This window comes from Mauremys mutica, chromosome 7 (assembly GCF_020497125.1).
Source record: "Mauremys mutica isolate MM-2020 ecotype Southern chromosome 7, ASM2049712v1, whole genome shotgun sequence".
Lineage (NCBI taxonomy): Eukaryota > Metazoa > Chordata > Testudines > Geoemydidae > Mauremys > Mauremys mutica.
In genome coordinates this window covers 60,327,475-60,346,848 of record NC_059078.1, presented here as the reverse complement: position 1 = coordinate 60,346,848, position 19,374 = coordinate 60,327,475, and the positions used below count along the sequence as shown (strand labels likewise).

Sequence of the window (19,374 nt, the reverse complement as noted above, 5' to 3'; positions counted from 1 at the left end):
TGCTGTGTTTGTCAGAGGCCCTTGAGTTCCCAGACCTTGCTCCGGCAGAGAGGGTGCATCTCACAGTGCCTTCTCCACATGGGGCTCTGGAACACCCTTCCCTCCTGGGTCTTCACAGCCTCAATGTAGTGCACTTCGGTGCAAGCTGTAGGTGTCCTTTTTTTCTCCTAGGCTTTGTTGGGAGGGGTGGGGCACCAAGTGGGGATTAGCTGAGGGAATTAGTGACTTGTTTTGTTAGGGTACAGATAGTCTTTTCATAATTAGAGAGCAATTGATCCGAGTGTTGTAGGGTGCTCTGGGCCACACTGGTATCTTGACATTTATCTGGCTGTAATTTCCATGTTGCACAAGCCCCTGGGGCTAAGACAGGCACATTGTAAAAAACAGAAAGGGAAATTCAAACTTTAGTCAACCAAGTTTGCATGTGAGGCTTTTAACCAGGGAAGACCTGTTACTAAGCAACCGCATCTCTGCCAGTGAGATCATCTGTACAAAAACTGGTCGAACCATGTCTTTAGGGTGTTGCCTTGTGAGGTTTATAGAAAAGGAAGGCGCTCATTTGTACATTTTTGGTGCAGAGGTGCCAGTTAGACCCTGCAGCGGTCAGTGTGAATAGACCTCCAGAGAGCAGAAGAATTATTTTTTCTTATTTTCTAGTGGTGAGTTTGCAGGAAACTTTTTTGTCTTTCCGATTCACATGTGCTCAAGACCTTTAACTTTAAAAAGATCTAACGTGTAACTTCCTTTATTTGCAGGAAAAAGAATTGCTACCAAGTGTACCATGGCGTGGTGGAAGGGCTGGGTAAGTAGAGGAAATACTGGAATGTGAAACTCTCTGTACATGATTTTAGAGGCATATTGTCATGCCTCAGACAATATATAAAATCTATGTGTAGAGACACAGTAAAATCCTTCCACTTACAAACTGACCACACCTGCTGCATGATCACTCTGTGTCCATGTGTTTGATTGAGGAATTTGTTAAATATGTTTGCTGGTTTTTAAGCAACAGGCTGGCACTGTTATTAGCTGGTTGCTTATGAGAGGGGTTAGGTGGGTGGAGAATTTACTGAAGGACAGCTAAGCTGAGGAAGTGAGTTTTGCATTTAGTTCTGAGAACTGTGAACAATTTGGTCTGTCTTCTCCCTTGTGGGAGTGAATTATATATTCTAGTTCCAGCGCCTGCAAACATTCAACCTCCCATTGTCATCAGCCTCTCGACTGGCCACCAGGCTGATTGTTCCAGCTGTGGTGGTAGGTCCTGGTCCTGGAAGGAGATGTGGTCTCAAGTAGCTATGCCATTGCCATGGAGAGTTTTGAATATCAGTACAGGGAGCTGGACTCAATGGGGAGCCAGATTACAATGTTCCTTTAAAGTTCATATTACTTTGAAATGTATGTTTCAAATCTGGTCGAATGTCTGAATGGCTTTCACTGAGGCAGACTAGACTCATCCTGTACCTAAGGTCAAAAGTGGAGGGCAGCAACTGATAGTCTGTGTAATCTAGGCCCCACTGAAATTATGGTGTGACCTGAAGGCACTCAGTAGGGAATGGAATTGCTCACCCTGAACAGTCACCTACCAGCCACCAGAGTTACCAGGAGCCCTGTCCGCCGTAGAGCGGGTCAGAAACATTTTGATGGCACATTTTCATTTGTTCCATTGGAAGCCTCCTGGCTTCTTGCCAGCTGGGCCATTCAGCTCTTCCAGAGCCCACCTAGCAGGCTAATGGGGAGTCAGGGAGATCCAGCTCCCCAGACTCTAAGGCACATGGCTCTTAGGCAGCTTAGGTTCTTGCACTTTCCAGGGTCTCTGGCTCTAGGGCAGCCTGTCAGGCAAACTGCCCCACAGCTGGGCAGAGGATAATTCCCTTCTGCAGAGAACTTCAGAGCTTTGGCTTTTGTTCCAAACTGGAATGAAACCAGATTCTGAAATCTCAAAATCCTCCACAGAATGGTGGTCCAGTTCTCCACCCAGCAATGGCCAGCCGTGTTCCAAACACCAGCGCCAAACTGTCATCATCCTTATGGGGTTTGTTTAGCTGTCTTCCATTAACTGTTTTGTCCCAAGGCCGCCTCCTCTCTCTATTGCCCAGTAGTTGGGCTCTATGGTTCTCATGTGATACAGATCCGTGTATACCTCAGATCATGCATCTCCTGGTGCTTTTACTCTATCCGGTATAAAATATGGAGAACAGTGAGGGCCAGGATTCTACTTCAAGTGGACAAAACATTTGCTCTGGTTTTTGACTGTGATTGTTACTGGTAGAGTTGATTGGAAAATGGACAAACCATTTCATGGAAAAATTTCAAATTTGTTTCCATTTCACAGGGTCCAAATGCAACAATTTTCTGTGTTTTCTCATTTTGCCCCCCTCATATTTCTCCATGAAACTATTGAAATGTCAGCATTCCTCTCCCCCCATTTCACCACCGGGTCCAAGAAGATGAATAATGGGGGGGAGGGACATGACTTTTTCCTTTTTTTCCCTTTGTTTTTTTTTATTTTTAATTTTGCTGCTCTGTCACTCTTCCAAAGTTGGAGGCACTTTGAAAAATGAGAGTGGAAAGAGGAAGCAAAGCACGGAACTACGACCACTCCAGAGCCCTGGAGATTGTTCTTTTTAATCAATAAAAAAGTGGGGGAGGGAAACAAAGTTTGAATTTTCTTTTAGCTTTTGAAAAACAGAGTTGAAAATTTCAATTCAAAATACAAAATGTTTTTTTTTGTTTGTTTGTTTTTAGAAACTTTCCATTTAAAAAAATCCAGGCAAAACCCACATTTTCCCATGAAAAACTTAGGTTCTTGGACAAAACGCCACTTTTCAGTTAGAAGAAAATTAGTTTGGAAAATTGTAACTAGAGATGGTCACAAGTAAAAAAGCCTAAATTAGGAGCATGTCAGGTGGAGTAGATTCCTCTGCTTGCCTGTCTAATAGTCTTGCTCATTATGGCAGTGACACATACATTTACTCATTTCAGTCAGCTAGCTATGTGGAGTCACCTGGAAACAAGCAGCCAGATGAGTCTCAAACGGATTCTTGTCCTAACCTGATATGGCCACACCTTTCTCCCTCCAGAGGCTATGACAGCCAGAGAACACAAATAGAGGACTTGGGTGGTTGTGAGTCATGCCTGATTCCTTCTAGCCAGAACTGACTCAAATCCCTGATTGGGATTTTTTTTAAAAAGGGTCATTTAAATTTGTCTGCCTTGCCACCAAACCCCTAAACATTAAAACTCTCCTTTGCACTCCCCTAATCTTGGAGTCACGGTGCACCAACCTGGAGCACTCCCCAGGCTGCTCTAACTCACACTCAGGCTGCTAACAGCCCACAGGGACTGAAGCTGCAGCCAACAGTGGAGCATCTCAATCTTGCCTTTTTTCTTTGCCCACATCACTTCTGCTAGTAGCAAGGAGCAAGGGGCGTCTTGATGTTGGTTATAAGGAACAGTGTGGTGATCCTTCAATCCAGGGTCAGGAATGCCAGCTGAACTGCCACCTTCCACCAGAAATATAGCACAAAGTGGCAGCCCCTCACTTGAGGATTTGGCCCTTCGCATGGCTCTGGAGGGCAGTGAAAAGGAGGACAATGAATTTGAATTTCATGCAGTGGCGAAATGGGAGTGGGAGGGCTGAGGAGACAATGCAATCAACAACAGGGAGGAAGATGTTTAGCAGGGCAGCTAACTTTGGGTGTCCATAGGGAGGTTGACGTAGGTATGAGAACGAGGATAAATAAAAACAGAGAAACAGCAATAAACCTAATAGTCAAACTATGGGCTAAGTAAACCTAACCCCAGTTAACTAAATCTAGACAGAGGAACCCCCTTGGCCCCTAATATAGAAGGAACCAAGCTTCACATACAAGGAAAATTATGTAAGTAACTCTCACTATTCCAACTGCTTACAGTCCTAGACTGTGTCTCAAAGTGAGCTAGATACAGGAGCATGGATGTACGCAGACAACTTTCCATCCACACGGATGTTTTCCTTTGTTTCTTCTGCATAGAGCTAGGCCACCCCAACAGCTGCTTTCAGGCAAATGTAGTCAGCTGGCAGGAACCTTCGATTCATAGAGAATAAGAACAGAAGGGACCATTATGATCATCTAGTGAGTCTGACCTCCTCTTGCGTGACATGGGCCATAGCATTTCACCTTGTGGTTCCTGCTTAAGTATAAATCCTTTCTGCTATTACCACTGGTGCAGCCTTGGCCTCCACACCTCTTTTCCTAGAGATTTACTGAGCAGTCCAAGTTCTTCCCACATACAATCTCTCTGCTGCCCACATCCTTCCAGCCCACAGCCTTCTCCAAGTGAGCCTTGCCAGGTAGAAGAGCTTGAGAAAGATTCCTCCAGGACTCGCATGCCTGGTTTCCAGTGAGATTTTGCAAGGTCACCAGCATGCATCTCCACCCTAGCATTACTATGGGCATGGTTCCCAGGCTCCTGCTCGGCAGATAGCGCTAACAAAAGCCGAATAGGGGTGACTATTGGTTCCATTAGCTCTGCATTGGAAAACTGAGTCCAAGGTTGTCAATTGCCTTTCATGGAGAAAAAGAATGTAAATAAACACATCTGACTAGTCAAAGAAGACCACTGACTTCCCTGTAAGGTTCGGGATAGGCTTGGAGGCAGATGGTCTGAAAGTCTAGCAAGATATGTCATGTTGCTTTCACAAAAGCAGTCTCCTAGACCTGAGTCCAGCTGATCTGGAGACTTTGGGGTCGTCTACATGGGCAAGTTTCACCAGTTATATTGAAATGGCTATCCCATATGGACTCCTAGTCTGGCACGAGTGCCTCTTTCAGGTTTAGCTTCAACCCTTTCCCAAGCAACATAAACTAACTGGAAAAGGCCCTCTTATACTGGAAGCTGTCCACCAGGGGGTAATACCAGAACAACTGTATTGGTGTAAGTTCACACTTTTAGTTTACATCAAAAATCTTTCCCATGTGGACAAGGCCTAAAGCCCCAAATTATCTGGAGTTGGTGGGTAAATCGAAACCTGTCCCCAACTAGCTGCATTAGGTGAACCCTACACTGCAAGGCTGGGTTTGGGATGTTTGCATCACAAGATTGAGATGTGTTAAAATGCTACCACTTAATAAAGAGTACAGGGAGGAGAGGGCTGGCCATTTCCCTGCAGTTTGCCCAAAGATCACCTCTAAGCCAGGACCCCAGGCCGTGCATGAAGGAAAGAGATTCTGGCTCAAATTTGCTAAACCTGAACTTCTCCAGTTTCATCCACCCTTGCAAAGTACACTGGTTCCTCTTGCTTGGCCTGTAGCGCTCCTTTGGTATGCCACACCCTGTGAAGCCAGTCATGCCAAACTCCACCTCAGTCAAGGAGCCAGCCAAGTAAAGCTATGGCATAGAAAAGCCCATGTTTTCAACAGGGATAAGCCATGGAACAGATGAAGTTATGTGTAAAACTATCCTGCATGATAACACTCTGGTTATAGCAGCGGTATAGTATCACACACAAATACTCAACCCTGCTCATGATTTACGTGATGCCTGGAAAACTGTGCTTAAAATGGCAAGCTATCACTTTAAGATCGAAGGGTTTCCAGGTCCTGCTTGCAGGATAGGGGCTCGGTAGGGAAGCTTGTGATCTGGGCTTGCAGAGTCAGTCTACAGAAAGGCAACCAAGAAGAAGGTGGGGTGAGTTGTGCTGTTGTTTTAGGGAGCAGCCTGCTTTGTTTCTTTCTGTTTGGGGTCTTGTGTGTTATCGTTCTGGATTCTGAGAAATAAAGTTGTATTACATTGCAGCCTTTCCAGCAAGAGTATTTTGTGTGTTTATCTAACTTGTGCGTGTATATGTTGTCAACATAACAAGATACCACCTTTCAAGGCAACAGGAAAGTCCAGTTTCGATAGTCAGGTCTTTCTGCTGGGACTGCCATTAAGGAGTTAATGAGCACCTATTGCAATAGTGTAATTTGTGCTCTAGGTCCACCAGGACCTGGACTGAGCCCCATCAAACTAATTTCCCATGTGATACATAGTTGCCTTTTCTTACAGCGTGAAGAAGATGGCAGCTCAGTGAGAGGCGCCCTGAGCTTTGACCCCACACCCGATGCCCAAGTTCTGTATAAAGCCATGAAAGGACTGGGTGAGTTGACTCTGTCTATTACCAGCCATGTATTCAAAACATTCTACACTTCAGTTATAGCATTAGCACAATTCCCTACAGAAAAGCACAGCTGTTTATGCCATCACGCGGGAACTCAGAAGCCAAGCTGCTCCAAAATGTGCCTAAATTCCCTCATTATCAGGGCAGTGAGTTTGGGAAGGTCAGATGGGTAATATCCTTGGGCGTTTTAGACATATCTTGCCTTATTCTCCTGCACAGTGTGTTTACATCCTATCATTGTTCATTTCCAGGAACGGACGAACAGGCTATAATTGATGTCCTCACCAAAAGGAGTAATGCACAGCGTCAACAGATTGCCAGATCGTTCAAGGAACAGTTTGGAAAGGTTATCCAGAGAAAGGACGTTGTGTGTTTGTGTCACCCATTGGTCTATAGGCACTGGTGTTGTAGCTGTGTTCGTCCCAGGATATTAGAGAGACAAGGTGGGAATATCTTTTATTGGACCAACTTCTGTTGGCAACAGGGACTAGCTTTCAAGCTTACACAGACCTCTTGTCTCTCACCAACAGAAGCTGGGCCAATAAAATATTCCCTCACTCACCTTGTCTCTCTCTAGGTATTTTATGGAAAGGTACAGAGGTGACGGGCACTGACACTACTACAATGCAAGTCTACCTTCTTAATGGAGGCCTGTGTTCTTGGGACCAAAGGGTCTATCTACTGCAGATATGTGTATAATTAATGGCCATGATGTTCTGCAGCATCCAGATTTCTTGTCCAACACCAGTCCCCTGATTTATTACCAGGCTTGGGCTGGCCAAAGCATGTGTGCATGAAGAGCAGAGCTGGTTGGAAAGCCACAAACTTCCCTATGGGAAATTTCAAGGGTTTGGGTTTGTGGAAGGGTTGTGGGGATGAATTCTAGAATGTTTGTGAAATGCCCAGATATTGCAGTTATTGGCAGGGGCACTACAGAATTACCTAGACAGAGTCCACTTATAAGGGTGGCCTCCTGATCAGCCCATAGGTGCTTTTATAATAAGCCAGTCAGCATGACACTGTGCATCAGCTTTGTTGCTGTAGCTCATCATGAGGGTTACAAATGAAGATTCAGGGAAAGTGATGTGCAACGCAGTGAGAATTGGATGCACTCTTCCCTTAATTAGATCTTTCGTGTTTAACAGGATCTTATTGCCAGCTTGAAGTCTGAACTGAGTGGCAAGTTTGAGAGACTCATCGTAGCCCTTATGTACTCACCATTCAAATACGATGCCAAGGAATTACATGATGCCCTGAAGGTAAATCAGTGACATGCTGCTTATTAAGTGGTAGCAGGAACACTGTGCTAATTTCCTGTGCTAATACAAGTGCTTAGTAACTGAACTGGATGAACCCTTTCCACGGTATCGTTTCTCAGCAGGCCAATGTTTATAGCAAATATTTGGTTGGATACGCTATTACAGCACCTCTTTAGTGGAAAGGGCACCCTTTAAAATATTATTTATGCCTTTGACTTGAGGCCAACAGCAGAACTGTGAAAAACTCCCTATTTCTGGTGAAGAATGATTGCTGAAAATTACAGATCTCTGGTTTATTGCCATTTCTTGCTCTATAAAATTCCAAAGATCCTCTTCTTTCTGTCCAGACAGCCACGGCTCTGATCTAGGCCCTCCTCTGCTGTCTTGACAACCATAACCTCCTTCTCTCTCGGGCCTTCCCTACAATGTCAGGTCCCCACAAACACAGCTGCTAACATCATCATCCTCACCATCAGTGACCACATCACTACATTCTTTGAATCCCTCCAATGGCTCAAGTTCGAAGTTCTTGTCATCTCCTTCCAGGCCCATCACATAGGAATGGATATACTGGGTCACACAAAGTTCCATCTAGCCCAGTATCCTGTCTTCCAACACTGGCCAATGCCAGGTGCTCCAGAGGGAATGAACAGAGCAGGCAATCATTGAGTGATCCATCCCCTGTCACCCATTCCCATACTTCTGGCAAACAGAGGCTAGGGACACCATCCCTGTCCGTCCTGGCTAGTAACCATTGATGGACCTATCCTCTATGAACTTATACAGTTCTTTTTTGAACCCTGTTATAGTCTTGGCCTTCACAACATGCTCTGGTAAAGAGTTCCACAGGTTGATTGTGTGTTGTGTGAAAAAATACTTTCTTTTGTTTGTTTTAATCCTGCTGCCTGTTAATTTCATTTGGTGACCCCTAGTTCTTGTGTTTTGAGAAGGAATAAATAACACTTCCTTATTTATTTTCTCTGCACCAGTCATGATTATCATATCACCCCCCCTCCTGCCTTAGTAGTCTCTTTTTCAAGCTGAAAAGTCCCAGACTTATTAATCTCTCCTCATACAGAAGCCATTCCATATCCCTAATAATTTCTGTTGCCCTTTTCTGAACCTTTTCCAATTCCAATATCTCTCTTTTTGAGATGAGGCGACCACATCTGCATGCAGTATTCAAGATATGGGCATACCATGGATTTATATAGATGCAATGTGGTATTTTCTGTCTTATTATCTGTCCCTTTCTTAATGAGTCCCAATATTCTGTTTGCTTTTTTGACTGCTGCTGCACATTGAGTGGATGTTTTCAGGGAACTATCCACAATGACTCCGAGATCTCTTTGTTGAGTGGTAACAGCTAATTTAAGACCCCATAATTTTATATGTATAGTTGGGATTGTGTTTTCCAATGTGCATTACTTTGCATTTATTCACAGTGAATTTCATCCGCCATTTTGTTGCCAAGTCACCCAGTTTTGCAAGATCCCTTTGTAATTGTTCGCAGTCTGCTTGGAACTCACAACACATCCCTTGTTCCCTGTTGTCTACATCAAATTTGCTCTGCAAGAGAGGCCATCATCAGCCGCTCATTCATCAGTTTCTAACACCAACATCCCTGCACCTCCTCCCAGCCTGTCCTTTGTGCATGGGAAGCCCTCCTTGGACCAATGCATAAGGCTACTCCCCTCTCCTCTTTCAAATCCCTAACCACTGGCATGAAGCCCATAAGAAATCAGCCAGTGATGATGACTGGAGGGGCAGGATAGGGTAATGTCTTCTTCCAAGTCAGAAGAGCTTGGTATGGGATATTTGCATCCCAAGGTTGTGATGTGGGACTTTATTTCTCTACTTCTGACAATTTTCAAAATTACCAGTAGGAGAGCAGCTTATGAAAATTGTATGTAGGTGGCTAGATTTGATTGCATCACTCTCCTCACACCCTTCTAATGCCACTTGTCATCGAAAGCCTTGATGAATGCATTGTACATGGGCAGAGCCCCATAAAATCAACCTCAGCTCTAGGATTACTCAGAGGAGGGGTGAGCCTTAGCAAACAAATCTGTACTGAAACCGAACAAGTTGTGTGTGGTTCCTGGTTTCACAGTGACAATTTGTCACAGCTCGGCACACAGCCTATGGCAACCCTCAGACACTTTAACTTGAGGCCTAGTTTCTAAAGATAGCTTTAATTGCATGGCAAAATATTTTCTCCCACTCTTTTTTTCCTTTTCCACTTAAAGGGTCTAGGAACAAGCGAAGGTGTCATTATAGAGATCCTGGCATCACGGACAAAAGTGCAAATTAAAGAAATAATCAAAGCTTACAAAGAAGGTAAAGCAGCTTTTGCTACACTGTGTGTGATGGGAGCACTGCAAGGGTGTTTTGTGCAAATTGAATTAACTGCTAACATTTTGTGTAGTAAGGCGGGATCTTTAAAAGAGCTCAGTGTTGACTTCCCAATGGAGTCAACAGGAGTTGGGCCTATGCTGGCTGCTTCTGAAAAAATCCCACATTTAAATGTCCCATCTAGTAACAGGCAAACCTCAAAGGTGTCATGGGTTTAGTTCATGTGGGTAGCAAGCAAACCGATGTTGGAGTTATGGAATCTTCCTGTCTATGGAGCGTTATTTGTTCACCAGTGTCCACTTTAGTTGGACATGCCCCAGTTGGGAATCTGTCAAATTTATGTCCATGCCCATCCTTCGGTCCCTCAAGGCTCCAGGCTCTGGCCTTGAGAGAGGGTTTCAGAAAATAAGGCCCGGATTCCGTAAGGTACTTAATTAAATACATGCTTGGCTTTTGAGCATGCGCTTGGCCCCTTGACTTCATGGAACTACTGATGTCTTAAAATTAGACACCCTGCTGATGCGCATTTCTGAGTCGGGGCTAAGTGAGCTGCTCACAGCCATGTCTTTCCCTCAGGTTACCTTCTTGGGGCCTGCCAAGCATTCATTCGTCTCTGGAAGGCATGGTGACACCTCAGTGACTCACTGTGCCTTTCAGTGAGCACACATCACCCCCGCCTCTTTTTGCTCCTCTTTCCCTTGCAGAATGTGGTTCTAACCTGGAAGAGGACATCAAATCGGACACAAGTGGCTACTTTGAGCGGATATTGGTTTGCCTCCTTCAGGTAAGGTTGTGATGAAAGAATGGGGAGCCAGGGCTCTTCATCTCCCCTTCTTCCAACTGGGGTTAGCAGTGAGTACAGGCCTTTTATTGCAAGCCCACCTGCTGCAGGTAGCCATAAGAATTACTAGATAAATCACCCGCACAGATAGACCCCCTGATCTAGATCTCTGCTTTAAAAGCTGATGCCGAGTCGAGAGTTCCTTTAGGCACTAGTAGTTAGCCTCCAAAGCTGCTTCTGTCAACTCAGCCACTGGGGGCACCATCCTACACACCATCCATTCCTATACAGCAACCAGGGCATTGCTCTCCAGCTAGTTTCAGAAGTGATGTACCCCAATTGCATTGTGCCCCCTTTCCATATCCTGCCCCACAATCTTCAGAGAGCATCTACACACATCAGAATTATTGACCTGAGTTAAGCAATAGCAACAGATTGGCTCCGCATCATATGAGTGGTTTTAGCCAATCACCAACCAGGATTTTTCTCTTGTAGTGTACGTAACAATATGGCTTCCCTACCTTGCAGGGATGAAGGGCTGGGAGGATGAATTAATCCATCTGTAAAGTGCTTTGAGATCCTCATGCGGGCAGCATTGTAGGAAAACAAATAACTGTGTTTCCATTGTACCCTCCTAGGGTGAGAGGGATGATCCAAGATGCTATGTGGATTCAGTGATGGTGCTTCAGGATGCACAGGTATTTCTATAAAGTGACCGGTCCTTTACCATAACACTGATTCTTATGGTGTGACCTGGTAGGGAATGCAGCAAAGAATCCTGTGGCACCTTATAGACTAACAGACGTTTTGCAGCATGAGCTTTCGTGGGTGAATACCCACTTCTTCACTTGCATCCGAAGAAGTGGGTATTCACCCACGAAAGCTCATGCTGCAAAACGTCTGTTAGTCTATAAGGTGCCACAGGATTCTTTGCTGCTTTTACAGAACCAGACTAACACGGCTACCCCTCTGATACCTGGTAGGGAATGGAATTACTCACCCTGCTGTAATAATTAGTTACTGTCCCAGTTTAAACAAAGGCAGCGGTGTGAAAGGGTCTAGCTCGCCTGGCAGGAAGTGACACTGTAAAATCGGTTATCCAAGCAGTGCTCCAGCACACATCCAGCAGGAGAGGAATTGCTGCTTTGCACCAAGCCGCATGAACCCCTCCTCTGTGAGATCCATGCCTCGAATGTCACTGGGAGCTGTAACTGATGTATTTCAATCACAGGCTCTTTACGCTGCTGGGGAGAAGATACGGGGCACTGACGAGATCCAGTTCATCACGATCCTGTGCACCAGGAGCGCCACCCACTTGCTGAGAGGTACAGAGCAGGGGGTTGCATTCCTATGCACAGCAGCGGCTTCCAAAATGAGAAAGCATCCCCTACAGAAAGCAGAGGCGAGGCCAGCCAAGGCCAACCGGGACGCCCAAAGTTAGGCAGCTAAATCCACATTTAAGGAACTAAATACACACCCTGACTTTTATTCAGAGGTGTTGAGCATCCAGAAGCTCCCATTCACTTTGGTGGGTGATCTGAGCACTCAACACATCTGCAAATCAGTCCATTTACTGAAGATTCAGATACTATAGAGACTGGTGTGTTAGACAAAGATGGCTGGAGATAGAGACCAGGTGGGTGAGGTAATATCTTTCACTGGACCAACATCTGCTGGAAGGCACAAGTTTTTGAGTTTCATGGAGTTCTTCCTCAGGTCTGGAGATGGTAATCACCTTGTCACCTTCTCCAGACCCAAGGAAGAGCTCTGTGATGCTCAAAAGCTTGTCCCTTCCACCAACAGAAGTTGGTCCAATAAAAGATATCATATCAGAGAGAGTGTGTGTCACTTCCTAAAATGCATTACAACATGCTGTTCATACCTGTGGCATTGTTCTATGTTGAAGAATCACAACACACCCAGGTGGAATCTCTGCACCAGGATCCTAAGAACATGATAGATATTAGTGACAGAGGGAAGTAAGACTTCAGACCGTCCCCTGAGCAGCATAGAGCTGCCAGTGACCACAGACTGTTCAGCCAAACAGGCTTTGTTACATTGGCTGTTATGCCAAGGTTCATAATAGGCCAGTCACCCGGTGGAAATTTAGACCATGTGCCTACAGCAGGTGAACCTGAACTTGGCTTCTGTGGCCTCTTGCTAGGAATCTGAGACCAACTCCCTCTTACATTTCCAATTATAACCTCACAGAATCAATTCAATATTGCTGACCTCGAGAGATCAAAAATCATGAGTTTTTTAAAAAAAATCAAATTGTTGATCAGAGAAGGGCTGGAGGGTAAATAGTCTGAGATCCACTCACCTAATGAAATGCATCATGATTCACATGCACACATTGCACTTATATTACTTTTAAAGGTCATATTAAAGAACATTAAACCTCTATCAATCATTCATATAAGTGATAATGTCACAGTAAAAACAATATGGGTTTGGTTTAGCCTTTTGTAAGAAGCAGCTCTTCCCTGATTTCCCCCCACCGCTCTGAGAGCTGAGTAATGGTATCCATTTAAAATTCAGTTCATTTCAACTTTGTTCCAGCTCAACTTATTTCTGATATAGGCCTGAGCTGAGGAGGTCATCTCCAATCTGTTAGTGTCTTTCACTGTAGTATCTAAGCACTGAGGTTAGAGGAGATAAGCTTGAACGCTGCTGAGGTTTAAATTTGAAGCTCACTGTATTACACAGAACCATAGGGTTAGAAGGGACTGTAAGGGTCATCTAGTCTAATCCCTTGCAGTTGCAGGATTTGTTGCGTCTCAACCATCCAAGACAGATGGCTGCCCAGCCTTGTTTTGAAAACTTCCAGTGAAGGAGATTCCATGGCTTCCCTAATACACAGCTCTTCTTTAATGGCTAGCTCTGTATGCAGGTCTAGAAGTCAAACTTGAGGCTTAATAGTTCTGCACTTGCAGTGTCTATGCCCTACAGAGAGAGAAAACAAATCTTCACTGCTGTGGTTGAACATGAACTTTTTGCAGGAATCTGAGTAAACCCAAAGATCTTGGAATTTACCTCTGCATTTTTGCTTATGGTTTTCTCACTTAGTGGTTTGTTTCTTTTTGCATGGAGGAAAACAACACGTTCCAAGCTTCCCCTGGTGTTTTTCCCCATCCAAAAACTGAAGGCCCACAAGCAACCCAGATCTTGTGTTAGTTCAGTGTTACTTCGGCTCCCTGAGCCAGTGACAGCAGCAAACACAAAACTGAATGCTAGAGCCATGCATATCCCTCTGGAACCTGATTTAGATCAATAGCCAAAGACAGGGATTAAGGGCCAGATTTCCAAATGAATATAGATCATTGGGGTTGGAAGAAACCTTAGGAGATCATCTAGTCCAGCCCTGTGCTCAATGCAGGACTGATCCCCAACTAAATCCCCAAATGGCCCCCTCAAGGGTTGAGCTCACAACCTGGGGTTTAGTAGGCCAATGCTCAAACCACTGAGCTATCCCTCCCCACAATGAGCAAGCCTGTATTTCCATATGCAAGCCAGTAATTACATACACCAGCGCCCATCTTCGTGCATTCTTACCCATCATATGCACATGCGGATACTTACTTGGGTTTATGTGGTGCCAGCATTTTTGTTTCTCATTTTTGGACCTGATCTAAAGTCACTGAAGTCAATGGGAATCAGGCCATCCACTTCTGTGGGCTTTGGGTCAGGCCCCTCAGAAGTGCAATCAGTGGAAACAAGGCACAAAATGCCTGGGGAATTGTTTGGTCTGGATGTAAAAGTCCTTTGTTTGTTGTTTCCCACAGTCTTTGATGAATACCAGAAGCTCGCCAGTAAAAGCCTAGAAGACAGCATCCGGAGTGAAACCCATGGCTCGCTAGAAGACGCCATGCTGGCTATTGGTAGGGGACACAGGACACCCTTACTCTTGTCTACACGTCTCTTCTACTGCGGTAGTGGGCTAAGCACATCCATCCCATAATACCGGGGCACTTCTTAGCTGCCTGATCCCATGGGGCTGTTTAGAGAAGGCGATAGGGAGTTGAATTATTATCATCTGCTGTCCCTGGGTTAGACCGATCCCAAGCACTAACTGAACGTTCTCCTGTGTCTAGTGAAATGCACAAGGAACATCCACAGTTACTTCGCAGAGCGGCTGTACCATGCCTTGAAGGTAAGACTGTTATAGTACAGGCTGTTCAGAGCGGGCCTGCGTCTCCTCTCGCTTCAGTCTGAAGCACTGAAGGGGCAGTGGGGTAAAACTGGTGCAAATGAGAGCAGAGTCAGGCCCAGCCCCTTTGGAAGAAGAGGGACATGTAGGGTTGAAGTCCTGAAGGAGCTTACTTCTGTGGAGTTGAGACTGGCACAAGGAATCCAGTTCCGCCCTCAGCTGCATAAGTGCAACCCCTACGGAGGTCATCGGATTTGCACTTGGTATAAATTCGGGCTGGGTTTTGCCCCTAGTGGTGGTTAAATTGTTCTGGTACCAATAAGTTTGCTGGGTTTTAGGATGCATTTTTCTCAGTGACATTAAAACAAACAAAAGAAGTCTAGGAGGAAGTGCATGAAAATCCCTGAAGCCTTTGAGGCTGAATGTGTCAGTGCTAAAGGGGCTGTTTAGCCCACTGATCATAGATGTAACAAAGAAATGTGGGGTCTATGCAGTCCCCCTCAGTGGAAGACTGCAAATGAGAGAGGCTTCCCCCAAGTTTTTTGCTACTGATGAATATCACCTTCATACGGGTAAAGGACTAAACAGATTGGCTGGAGCCCTGGGCAGATGCTCTGAAACGCTATCATGCTTAGCTGTGCTGTGTGCACCAATAAACCTCCGTTCTTGCTTGCAACGCTGCAGGTCTCTGGCTCCTGAGTTTTTCATGCACAAAGATTGGCAGTCACACCAAACTGCAGGATGGGTTTTGTGACACCAGGGTGAGAGGCAGAGATGTGCTAAATTCATTCCCAGCAGCATCTGAAACCTGATCTCCTCCATCTTGGACCAACTTGCAAACACTAAATCTGCCTTCTCTTCTCCCCACCCCCATCCCGAAAAAGAGAGAAAATGAGATCATGCTTGTCATAAACAGATAGTTAAGGGTTAAGGTCTCTTTTACCTGTAAAGGGTTAACATGTAGTACCTGGTGACCACCTGACCAGAGGACCAATCAGAGATAAGATTTTTTCAAATCTCTGTGGAGGGAAGCCTTTGTCTGTGTGAGAACTGGTTTTGGTTTTAACAGAAGACAGTCATGTCTCCAAGTTCTCCTGGAGTAGTTTCTACTAATTAATAGTGAGTATTAATTAGAAAGGCGAATTAGTCTTATGATTTGATTTCTATATTTGCAATTGTGTGTTTGCTAAAGGAAATGCTTTATTCCTGTTTGCTGATATTGCTTTTACTGAGAAAAGGGGGAGAGGGGATTCTCTCCAGAGATTGATAAGGTTATACCCTATGAGTGTCCAGCTTGGGCTCATAGAGATTCTGTATTTTTCTTTTTATTCTTTAATAAATTCTTTTCTTTTCTTTGGACTTGGTTAATTCCTTCCCTTGGGGAAATTCAGGGGAAGGGGAGGGGGAAGTGGGCTGCTTCCCTGTGTATGTGAGATTCAAGGAGTTGAATCAGGGGGGAGGGGGAAGGTTCCTCCTCTGTGAATTGATCTGTGTTCCCAAGGGGGGAAACAGGGGTGTCCCGGCCCACGGAATTGACCGGGTGGTGGCAGCCGAAGGGGAGACCTACCCTAGGATTTTGGGGTGGGGGAAGACATGCGGGTCCTCACTTTGAAACCGCCCAGTTTCAAGTGAGGGTAGACTCCTGACAATGCTAATACCCAGCGAAGTGATAAATGTGTCATTGCAGGGGGCAGGCACTTGTGATGGGACCCTCATAAGGGTCATCGTTTCCAGGAGCGAAATTGACTTAAACCTCATCAAGGCTGAGTTCCTAAAGATCGCAGGCAAATCCCTCTCCACCATGATTCTGGTAAGCAACAGCTTTGTTGTTGTTATGAATCACTGACATGCCTTTCTGGTACATCCATCACCATGGTGTCTGGGTGCTGTCATAAGTGTTCTGGGTGAAGGACTATCCCCCAGTAAGATTGTGACTCTCCCCTTCATAAGTCCTCCGAAAAGAGTCAAACTCCAGAGGGAATTGGGGATCCCTCCTTGTCCATTAGGGAAACACCTGCCTGAGCAGATGAGTTATGGAATGTCACCTGCAGGTGATAGGACTTGTGCTCAGACTAGTTGCTGATGGAAGCTGGTTCTACTGCCATAGGCTCTGCACCAACCAAGCTCTGCTCCCACGTGCTTTGAGCTCCGCCACCTGAAGCACTGTGGTTGAACGCAGCTGCTGTCCACTGTCCTAGCTCCCTTCCAGCCCCTGTGTGGTTCAGCACACGTTGCCCATTCTGCCCTAGTTCCTCTGTCAAGCTGAACACCACCAGCTGGCCTAGCAGAGCAGTTTGGAGCCAGCAGGGGCAAAACAGTCACTCATTTAATCTCTGTGGTTTTGCAGCCACGGGGGATGGTGCTAAGGGTGGGGTTTTGCAGAGGGCCGTGGCCCTGTTTGGATTGGTCAGAAATATTGCAGGCAGAGCTTTCTGCCTGTCCTCTCCCACGCAGAGCCAAGGGGCATGGAAATCTCTTGGGCCAACTCCTCCAGGGGGATTACATCCATGTTGCTCTGTCATAGATCCTAGCGAGAGCCCCGTCCAGCCGCTCCCTAGGGCTGCAGCAAAGGGAATGCCAGGCTCTGGATTGCCCAGAGTTTTAAGCCCCTGGAGCCTAAATAGAGTCCAACCATTGCCCCAGTGCTGGGTTCCCTAGGCACACTCTCAGAACACAGATCTTCTCTCTGGCACCTCCCGTGGGAAGCTGGAACCAGCTGTCCTGTTCCTCGCCCCTGGGCACAACGGTGACTCTTCAGACTCCGGTGTGTTTAGACACGCCCTGTCCCAGAACTCCACCCCAAAGGTGTTTAGCTTAACTCACTCAGGGGCACGTGGCAGCTGTGAACACACACTTTGCACAGAGTCTAACGCATTGACGCTCTTCTTCTTAATCATGTAAAGCACAAGAGGGCACAGATCATATAAAACAATAAACACCAGATGCCAGTCCCTGCCTGTTTCCTTTCCACTCTAGGGTGTCCTTTGGGCTGGGGGAGAGAGCCTTGCATTGTCCAGAGGCCTTCTGGGTGAACTGGAGGAAAAATGGCTATGGTGATATACGCTAACTGGGGATCTGGCCCATATATTGTGTGTGACAGGTCTAGAAACTGAACATTTTCCAACCCCCCATCCAACCACCGAATGCTTTGGAGTGGGATTCTTTTGGTTTCCAAGCTGGTTGCTCATCCCTAGTAAAAAGCCCCATTGTACAATGGGGTTGAAATCGCAGCGTTCTGTCATTATGGTTTGTTCCCTTCCCCTGTGCAAATAGCACAGAGGCCCCCACGAGCAGTCCCCTGGGAAATCTTTCTGTAATTAAGGTCCCTTCTTCTAATCTCCATTGTCAGTATCTGTCAGGTTGATTAATGATCGGTTGTCGAGGGTCCTGACTGAATAATAATTCCTGCTGAGACGTTGCAGTAGGTCCCCCAAAATACCCAGAGAGGATGAAATGAGCATCTCATCACTTTCTCGTTAACACTCCCCTTGACAGAGACTGAGAGATGTGTCTGTTTCCTAAAAACTTGACTTACGAAGCACATTGACTAAGGAAGAGTTCTACGCTGCCAGCGATCACGGGGGCACTAAAACTTCGGTGGTGCAATGTGATAATCAGTGATGGACGTAGATTGAGCAGCCAGCCAGGCCATTTTAAGGATGCACTGTAGGCCCTTGATCTGTAAGCAACAATGCTCTATGCCCCTTTGGGATTTGAAGTGGTGATGATACAAATTTGATGCTTCACAATTAAGTGCTCCACCCTTTCTCTGCCAGTGAGTGGGGAGAATGATGCGTAAATGCTCAGGCAGTTTGAACCTTGAGTACAACAGGCTTGAGTCTACTTTTCATTTACATGATTTTTTACTCCTGAGTTACTCCATTGACTTAGTGGAGTTAGTCCTGATTGGTTGCAAACCAATATAAGCGAGAGGAGAATTAGGCTCAATATATTACCATTAGGCCTGTTTCTCCTCTCACTTACAATGGGGTGTAAATCAGGAATAAATCCATTGAAGTCAATGGAGTCTGTCTTTCTCAAAGCCCTTGTCAGATGTGAGTTTATCCTATGGAGCTAGAATGCTAGCATGGTCCTCCATGTGCCATTCTATTTTTATTCTTCCCTCTGTCAGGAGGATACGAGTGGCGATTACAAGACAGCCTTGCTGAATCTCTGTGGCAGTGATAAATGAAGAAATCTGAAGGGAAAAGGCAAGATGTTGAAATGGAGGCACGGAAAATGTTGGCAATGAATAAGTGTCTGGGAATGAATGTCTAGAAAATCCCTAGCGCTGAATAAATAGAAAATGGAAAATCTGCTTAGAGGCTAAGATTTTTAAAGGAATCTATGTGATCTGGGTGCCCAATAAAGAGCTAGTCAGGAATTTTTCAACAAAACATTTTCACAGGAAAATGCCAATTTGTCAGAATTGAAACTGTTCACAAAACAGTCCATTTCAACTCAATTATTTTTTAATTTCAAAGTTATCAAAACATCCCATTTTGACACTTTCAAAACAAAAGTTCTGGTGTTTTGACTTGAAATTGCTTTTTTCATTTTGAAATTGAGGTAAATTTAGACTAAAAACAGGTTTGAAATAAAAATGAAACATCTTGGAAGGCTGCAATTGACCTGAACCATTCCTCCCACCCCTCCAACCCCGCTTCATGAGCGTTTTTGAGATTTT

The 19,374-nt window shown here is 45.4% G+C and overlaps 1 protein-coding gene across 2 annotated transcripts; it reads left to right on the top strand.

Annotated features, from left to right (window-relative positions):
• The first annotated feature begins 448 nt into the window (after positions 1-448).
• Positions 449-19,004, top strand: LOC123374434 (annexin A8-like). 2 transcript variants are annotated; one of them, XM_045024424.1, is made up of 13 exons: positions 449-659; positions 756-802; positions 6,031-6,121; positions 6,394-6,488; positions 7,288-7,401; positions 9,651-9,741; positions 10,461-10,540; positions 11,176-11,235; positions 11,769-11,862; positions 14,323-14,418; positions 14,632-14,690; positions 16,375-16,497; positions 18,820-19,003. In XM_045024424.1, exons 2-13 carry the CDS (start codon positions 782-784, stop codon positions 18,877-18,879), a joined length of 984 nt encoding a protein of 327 aa, XP_044880359.1. In that variant the 5' UTR covers positions 449-659; positions 756-781; the 3' UTR covers positions 18,880-19,003. The 2 variants fall into 2 exon arrangements, with proteins under 2 accessions (XP_044880359.1, XP_044880360.1); XM_045024425.1 differs by lacking the exon at positions 449-659 and having other exon boundaries at positions 761-802; positions 18,820-19,004.
• The last annotated feature ends 370 nt before the right edge of the window (positions 19,005-19,374 follow it).